At 44.3% G+C, this 9145-nt stretch overlaps 1 protein-coding gene across 1 annotated transcript; it reads right to left on the reverse strand.

The window, feature by feature from the left end:
• Window positions 1–368: 368 nt before the first annotated feature.
• PDCL3 (phosducin like 3) lies at window positions 369–8770 on the reverse strand. Its single transcript, XM_081069017.1, has 6 exons — window positions 8660–8770; window positions 6430–6562; window positions 3967–4057; window positions 3508–3651; window positions 2595–2803; window positions 369–719 (listed from the first exon to the last, which is right to left on the reverse strand). Exons 1-6 carry the CDS (start codon window positions 8663–8665, stop codon window positions 577–579), a joined length of 726 nt encoding a protein of 241 aa, XP_080925143.1. The 5' UTR covers window positions 8666–8770; the 3' UTR covers window positions 369–576.
• Window positions 8771–9145: the final 375 nt, after the last annotated feature.

The raw sequence follows: 9145 nt of genomic DNA on the forward strand, positions 1-9145 counted from the left end.
TAGAAAAAAATATTTAACTTAAAATAGCAATAAATTGAGATCTTTCAGTTATTGCTTTAGTAAGACAATGTGTGTTTTATAAAAATTATTGCCCATTTCTCCAAAATAGGATAAATACTAAGATGTTTTTCCTGTCAATTATTCCTTTATTTTGAGTTAATAAATGTTGCTATCTTTATAAAAGAATAAAAATAAACAATTATGTAACTGTAAAGCTTAGCTGCAATTTTCCACTGTAAAACTTATTCACACTATTTTTTTTACATTCCATATTCCTTTGTATATAGTTATATGTGAATAAACAGTGAATGGTTCTACAGTTTCCTTAAAATATAAGTGAATAAAATAGACATTTGCCATACCAACAGTTGGTTTTTGTTTTTTTAAGGAAATATTTTAATTTAAAAAAGAGAGTTCCATGAAATTGAATAGGATTCCCAGCAATGATAATTTCTGAGACCTATGAGATTTAAAACATAATTATAAAAGGCTGAAAAGCAAAGGACTCAATCCTCCTTTTCCCTTTCTTAGAAGATCCAGACGATCTGTCCCATCGCTGGGCAGGTTCCCGCAGCCTCAGTCATCCTCGGAATCGCTGCCCCGCCTCAGGGGGACACAGCCCCGCACCGAGGACAGCAAGGCGTCTTCAATTGGTTTCTTAGGGTTTCCCTCCAGGTCTGTCTTGATTGCTCCAGACTCAGACAATTTCCACTCCAACTCTACGTGATAAAGAAAAAGCAAATCACCTAAGAGAGTCTGCACACAGCCCTCACCCTCAAGTCCATCAAGCCATAGGTTTTTCCTAAGCAGAAATGACAATCATCAACATTTGATGACCATTTTTAGTGCCTAGGAGAAAGGAAAAAAAATCAGACCTTTAAGAAAGAAAACAAAAATTCCAGAAGATGAGCTTAAATGAGATATTGCATACATTCGAACCTGTATCGTAATTAAAAGAAAGAACAAAGAGTAAACCCATCTTCTAACGACCAGTGTCTCAGAATGTAAAATTTCCAGGGAGAAAAATCAGCATGAAACATTTAAAGGAAACGGTTTTCACCGTGCTGCTGGCAATCTAATCATAAATACAATTTTGGTTACAAAAGGAAATTCCTAAGCTTCAGGTCCAATATCTCAATCTATCAAAGGACAAATGTCTGATGACCTCCCAGGACTGATGCATTTGTTCCTAGTAATAACAAAAAAGTACCACAAAAAGAAGAATCAGTTACTAAAGGCTCAGTTCCTATATACCATTCTCTCATAATCGGTGAAACTCCACATGGGTGTGAACTTATGAAACAAAATCAAGTGATGCATTTTTCCAAGGCAGAGAGGACCCAAGCAGAACCGAGGGATTCGATTTCAGATTCTATAACGAATAGCCTGGTTTAAAAGTGAGGCTCTGCAAATTAGGTACTTCCATTAAAATCTGACAACCAAGTCACAGTCATTTAAAGTGCTCATGGACCTGAAACTAATAAAAAAATAAATTAATTAAAGCAAAGTGCTCATGGAGATGAGTAACACTAGTTATTTTCAGCTCTAGGTAGCTCAGTTAAATTTATGAATTTTCAAATTTCTTAAAAAAACCACACACACACAAAACTTAAGATTTCTGATTCTTGACTCAAGAATACATTTAGATCCGCACATAAATACATTATGTGTAAGTGTATGTAATTAAGTTATTATCCACTAATACACAGTAATCATTGTTCTGTAAGTTCACTAATCCTTAAATAAGACTTGTTCTACAAATAAAGACACCTGTCTCTCTCCCCCATGGTATGGATGAAAAGACCAAAATAAGATGCACACGTGTATTTGGTTTGAAATGCTGTACGCCTTTGAACGTTGGTATAGTATAACCGATGTCACATATGTGTGTGTGTACGTGTGTATATGTTTATACTTTTCCCAGTCGAGTATGTTACAGTACTTAAAGTCGTGTATACAGGAGTATATAAAGCAGTATACACTCCTTGTTGAGTATATAGTGCACAAAGGACTTAGCAGGAAGCCCTCAGGCCTCAGTCTCTCTCACGTAATGTGTGTATACATATTTTGACACCTCTGTGTGTAACAGGTGAAAAGGAATAAAAAGACACATTTTCAGGAGTTAAGAGGTAGAATTAAATAAACTTTTAATTTAATTTAAAAGTTACTAAGATATTCAACTGAGAAAATATTTCTATAGAGGTAATTTTTATATACACACACACCTATAGATACATGTAAGCATCTGTCAATAATATGTTCACGTGAATTAAAAAAATGACGTGATCTTGAGATATAACTTAAAACATTTTCAAGTGTAGGGACACATAAAACATATTAGACATTAATATTAAATATATATATCTTAGAGTGCATTGTGTTCTCTTTTCACTGAGAATTATTAGAGCCCAGTTAAGGTGAGCGATTAAATCTGCGTCTTCCCTTTTAACAATGCCTCACACAGGAGCAAAGGTGAACTTGACAAATCACTGTATCACCGTGACACGTGTCTAGGAAACAGGCACTCTCTTCTTCAACAGAAATATGCCCTCGCCATGCCTACCATGCACTGGCCACCTCAAAGAGGCCCTTACCATCCATTGTCAGGTTCATGCCACCCAACACCAGAGGTCCGATGAACTGAGCCTTGATATCACCGTCAAGGTAAACAAATATTGTGGGCAGATTCCTATCAGGATAATTGGGTATGCAGGTTGTTGAAATGGCTTTGATAAACTTGACATCAGGAAACTTCCTGGCAAGCCCACTGAAGTGCTGATTTACCAGGGTGCAGAGGGGAATCCTAGAAAATAGAAACAGAAGCGACTGCGATTCTGCGTTTGGACACACCAAAGCTCAATTACCCTCTGCCCTACGCAAAACCTCACAAGTGATTCTGCTACTCCAGCCAGTTTTAAAAAGCTTCTAATATGTTTAGGGAAAGTGAAGAACTCAAAATCCAAAGTCCAATTTAATTTAACCCAATAATAAGTCAGAAAAACAGCTGCAATGTAAAAGATAATTGTTATGCCTATCTACGTGAGAGAACATTCAAGATTTAGAATATGTAAAACAGGTCAGAAAGCATTTCCTGCTCTAAAGAAACTCCTGCGCAAGCACTAGACTCTACAGTCCAAGAACAAGCCTGGAGGTGACAAACACTGGAGAACCACTGCACCACTTGCCACGGACAATTATTACAAAGGTCACCTTTGCCACCTACGACAGTGGTTTATTATATGGAATTCTGAACAGCCAGAGTTTCTCTAGAGGAATAAATAACAGTTTCTTTTCAATAAAAACAAAGTCTTCATTGCTACACCATAACAAAGGCATCTGTGTGAGTCACAAATATTAATTTGAAAGTCTTAAAAAATAATTAGGCATTGAGGTTTGGGCAAATCAGCAACAGAACTACATAAAACATCCTCTGAGGTGGATTAAGCCCAAGATGTTTAAAACACAAATTCAAATGAACATTTAAAGACAGAGTATGAGGTCACTCACCCTTGTTTGTAAAGGTGCAAAATTACCCACAAGCCCTCTCCAGCTTTGGTAACTTCTTGAACATAATCCTTTCCTGAGATCTCCAAAACTTCTCCAAATGTATTCTTCAGTTTAGTTGCTTTCCACTCAGCCAGCCTCTGTTGCCTGCACAAGAGGAGAAGAGAGACATCTTACTTACACACTTACACACACACACACACACACACACACACACACAGAGGCTCCAGGCACACGCATGCATGCGCACACACACGTACATCTTTCTGACAGCAACCTTCATAAAGGTCCAGGTTTATTTGCCTCATGGCAAAAGTCTTAGATGAGCTTGCTGACATCTGCAACATTATTATTTAATTATGGTCCTTTCCAAATGTTACGTCAGTCAGAAAATTCATTTTTCAAAGGACACACATTTTAGTGCCACACAGAAAAACAAACAGTCCCCTGGGCGGTACCAACCTGTACATTTCAATAGCTCGTTCATCTTCCTCATTAAATTCGTCTTCATTCTCCTCCAGTTCTTCCAAAGTCATGTCTTCGTATGTTTTCACTGAATGTAGTTAGTTGGCAAAAACCAAAAAAATTTAAAGGATGAACAAACATACGTTTGGTTTTCTTTCCTTTACTTTTCTCCCAGAGATGTGCCTGCAACCCAAAAGACTCCCCAGCCACAAAAGCAGAACGCAAAATACTTAAGGTATTACACTCATATGAAGCTGGTGGTGTTTGAAAAGATAGAACCAGTATGTTGGTATTTGCAGGCTCTCTCTTACCTCCGCCCCATAGTAAGGATAGGAATGCGAAGTTTCCCAGGTTTATAAAACAAGAGTTGTATTTGCCTGGACTCATCTGATCTGACCTTCAAGCACATACACTAAGGGACGGTGGGTCACAGTTCCCTGTCTCCCAGGAGGCAGAGCGAGCACACTCTTCCTAGAGTTAAAGGGATTATCACTGACTCTTGGTATTCTCTCCTGCCTGCATCTTTTCTTTTAAGGAACTGCTATGACACCTGTATTTTGTTTTAATGGCCATCAAATCGGCTTTGTCCCGGACCTCCCACCCCATGACTACACAGAACTGCTCTAATCAAGGTCGACAATGACCGCCGTTCCTGGACTGAGAGCAGCATCTGATCCAACCCGTCACTGCCTCCTGTGAATGACTGCCCTCCTCTGGCTTCCAGGATGCCTCTTCCCACCTCTAAGGCGGCCCTTTTGGGCCCTTTCTTTGACTCCTTTTCTTCTTTATCTATGCCCACTACCTTGGTGATTGCATCTCATGGCTTTAAACACTACCAATATGCTGCCAACTTCCCAACTGAGGCCTCCAGCCCGTATTCTCTGATTTGGAGAAAAACATACCCAATGGCCCACTTACCATCTCTATTCGTCTAATAAAAAAATCTCAGCGTTACAATGTCCCAAACAGACTTCCTGATCTCACCTCCAGACCTGCTCCTCTCCAAGACTTCCTCATCTCGGTTGGGTAACTGCATCCTTCATGTGGCTCAAGCCCAAATCCCTGCAGTCACCCTTGACTTACTTGTCTCACACCCTTCATAGGATCTATCAGCAAATTCGGTTGGCCCTACCTTCAAAATATATCCAGATCTGATCACTTCTCACCACTTCCACCACCACCACGTGGGTCCAGGCCAACAGCATCTCGTGCCTGAATGACTGCAGTAGTTTCCAGACTAGTCTCCCTACTTCCTGCCTTGCCACCCCCCCCAAAGCCCATGGCAGCAACAGGATGGTGCTGTCAACATGGAGGACGTGTCACTTTCTGTCCAAACCGTCAACGACTTCCACCTCATTAGATGTAAAATCAAGGTCCTTACTAGAAGCTACGAGATCCTAAATGGTTTGCTTCCTAGTTGCCGCTCTGAACTTATTACTCCTCTCTCCTAATCCTACTGGCTTCTTTGTAAGTTCTCCAACATGCTTTTCACTTGCTGAAGCAGCTCACTTCACCTCCCTCAGATCTACCCAAGTATCATTCCCAGTGAGGTGCTCTCTGACCCTATCGAGAATTATACTTAGTCCTCCTCCAACCTTTTCCCTGCTTCATTTTCCTATATTTCACCTGCATATTGTTTATTGTCTGCCTCTCACTACAATATAAGCTCCATGAGAACAAGGATTTTTATCAGGTGTGTGCACGGCTAAAGCCCCACTGCTTAGAACAACGCCTGCCACAGTCATCGTTCAGTAAACACTCGATGGTTGAATGCTTTGTAAGAAATCCTCCTCTAAATTAGCTCTAACATGTGAACGGGACAAAGGTACTACCCCTGTGATCAGTGGTTCTCAAACTCTGACTCTGTGACTCGGCAATCCTGAGGCACTTATTTAAAATGCAGGTTCCTGGGCCGCCGCCACCCAGCCCCCAGAGATGCTGATTCAGTAGGAACTGGGTTTTTTTTACAAGCACCCCAAGAGATTCAGAGTCAGGTAGTATAACCACTTTTGAGAAAACCCCTCTCTCAGACCCCACACATTGCAAACATCTTACGCTTCCCCAAATGAAACAATTTGAATATCCTCAATCAAACCACAAAGAGAATAAAGTATAAGATAAGGAGAACACAAACACTAACACCTTGGAGTGCATCTCCATGACAGTGTACCAAGGGAATTACAAGAAAGTCCTTTCTTTGGGGTTGTCATGTGCTCATCCGACACAGACAAGGATCTGTGGCAATGGAGGGGCCTTTGAAGTCCCCTCACTCTGTGGCCCAGACAGTTGCAAGCTGGGACTTTCTGCAACTTGCCTGCAGTCCCACAGTGTCCTGTCCAGCACTCCAAACCTTGGCTGCCCAACTCCTGCCCAGAGGATCCTTCCACCAGAGCAGTTAGAGGCGTAGAAAGTTGTTTCCTACCCAGACAGACACAGAACAAAGAATACAAGCTATCTCACCAATGGACTGCTGAAGGACTCGCTGCTCCTCCTCCTCCTCTGCCTTCTTTTCCAATTCATTCAAACTTTCCTTTGAGGGCAGGATGCCCTTTTTGCGTAAGATGTCATTCCACTCGGTGTCTGCGTTGGGGTCCTAGAGCAGTGGGACCAAGGATATCATGAGAGAAACGTCCACTATGGAGGGTGCCACTTTGGGCAAGGGGTTAAATGAGAAAGGTGGTGGGAAGGAAAATTCAAACCAAATCATTCTATGTCGTTTCTAAGAACGTGTCAAAAGATCCACAGCCCCTATTCCATTCTTCCTGTCACGTACTCAAAGCGCCCAACCCTACAGTGGAGCTACTACCAGGGTAAAAATTAGGATCTGCTGCACAGGCTCTGACCTGACGTTTGCTCAATATTTTTATTAACGACTTGGAGTGATTCATTCAATCGGTATTTATTAAGTACCTAGTATATGTACCTACTATATGTAAATTACGGCACTAGATGGTAGGGACGCATGGTGAGTGCCAGAACCATCTATTTTAATCAAGAGGAAGAGACAAGCAATGAACAATGAAATATACTAACAGATATATAATACAAATTGTAAGTGCCATGACCAACAGGCTGCTGACCTAGTTACAGGAGGCCCGCATTCCACGGGATGGGCAGGGACGCTCTCTCAGAAGAGGTGACATTTAACCATCACTGGAAGGGGAAAAGGAACCAGACATGAAGAGAACTTAGGAAATTACTTCCCAGGTAGAGGGACCAGCATGTGCAAAGTGTCCAAGAGCAGAAATACTGAGCATCTCAAAGTCACGAGTGGCTGCATTGGAATCTGAGGGAGGAGAGCCTGATGCCGGCTGACAAACCCTCTGATGGCCAAACCTGAGAGCTGAGACCCCAGTGGAATAGCTCACAAGGGCTAACACTGAGTACTACCCGCTGGGAACGCTTCTAATTCCTTTACCTGTACCTGCGGGACATGGCATTTAGGAAGTCTGCTATGCTGGAACAAGACAAATGTAACCAAGATCAAATGTCAGAAGGATAAATGTCGACGTGGGCTCTTAGCTCCAGAACCCAGCCAGCCAAACACTGGTTTTGCATGGGTTGGCAGGAACACTGCTAAAGGACCTGGTTTGAAACATGAAATCAAGGAGCACTGAGGAAAGGGCACTGAGAGAACCAGGCTCTAGCCCCAGCTCCGAGTCTTGCTGAGATATTTCAAAAGAAAAAGGAACAGAATTCTTTCAACAGGGAAGGCCTCTGAAGAGGTGACACTTTTAAGAAGGGACAAAAAGGACAGAGAATGCAAAGGAGGCCGGGGCAGCCCTGGAGCTTCCTCTTCATCATTTAAGAGTGTCTGGTTGTGGCAGACACATTGCCTTTCTAATGATCATCCTCCAATACCATCCAGTCCCCAATACCTTCTGGCCCAAACAAACCCACAGGAACTCCATTTCCCACCTGCCAACAAGCCAGACGGTTCAGCCACAGCGAAATCTGGGAGGCAGGAGAAAGCCCTTTGGAAGAGGGTCCTCGCATAGTGACAAAATTCAGTTGTCAGATTTTTGCTCATAAAAGCATCCATTTTTCATGGTGTCTTCATTCATTTTTTTCCCCCACTTTTCTTTGGGTTTTACTCAAATTCCATTAGCACATTCCAGAGACAACAAAAGGACAAAACGAGGGGATCTCGTTTTATCCATTTTAAGGCTGAAAGTAACTGGGGAGAGGGGCCCTCGGGCCCAGCTCTGGAGGTCAGGTGAACGCACGTCCACCTGCACACGAACACGGGCGGGAGGAGGGCGTAAGTAGCCCCTCCCCCGGCTCTGAGTGGAGCCCGGAACACGCATTCCGCCACTTTGGGGTTACGGAACCCTCGGCAGGACTCTTCCCTCCTGCAAGCTTCCCGACCCACGCAACGCTTCCGTAACACACCTGCTCAGGTGTCAGAGTTAATAAGTAGGAAGTACCTTTGCCAGGTGGGCTTCGACCTCAAGGAGGGGGGGCCCCAAAGGATGGAGATTTGGGGGGTGGACCCCACGTGGGTGGGAACGCCCAGACGGCGGCACCACGCCCACCCTCCCACGCGCGGGCCTCGACTCGCGTGGCCTGCCGGTGCCCGTGGCGTCCGGCGCTTCCCGCGGCCCGGCCGGGACAGTCCGCCGCCGGCGGGGACCCAACGGGGCAAACGAGCCGCCGCAGTCTCCAGGTCTCGTGCCCCCGGCTTGCTCACCTGCATCTTGTAGCAAATAACTCAGGCCGGGCGGGGTCGCGACGCCACCGCCCCGCACTCTCTCCCGCGCACGCGCACAGGCGCCCAGCTTCGGCCCCGCCCTCCAGCAGTGAGCTGGGCGGAGCCAGGGAGGAAGCGAGGCCTCCGGGTGCTTCCTCTCCTGGAACAGGCGCAGAAGCTGTGCGCACGCGCGAGACAGGACACGCCTACCGTCGGTCGGGGCCGCAACATTCACGTGACCCGGAGCCAAACCGGGGCGCTGCCTATTAGGGTAGGTCTTCGGCCTTGGCTTAGTGGGGCTGCGTGGGGGAGGTGCCCGGTGGCAGTGCGCCTTTTTCAGCCTTATACCTAATTGTGGAGGAAAGGTCTCTGCCCAAGAAGTCAGAAATAGAAATGTTTCAGTGATCCAGTGGTACAATTAAAAAGGATGCAGGGTGGCCTGGAATTCACTATGATTTGGACGTCGGATAAGGCAGTTCCTTCATA

This window comes from Rhinolophus hipposideros, assembly GCF_964194185.1.
Source record: "Rhinolophus hipposideros genome assembly, chromosome: 12".
Classification (NCBI taxonomy): domain Eukaryota; kingdom Metazoa; phylum Chordata; class Mammalia; order Chiroptera; family Rhinolophidae; genus Rhinolophus; species Rhinolophus hipposideros.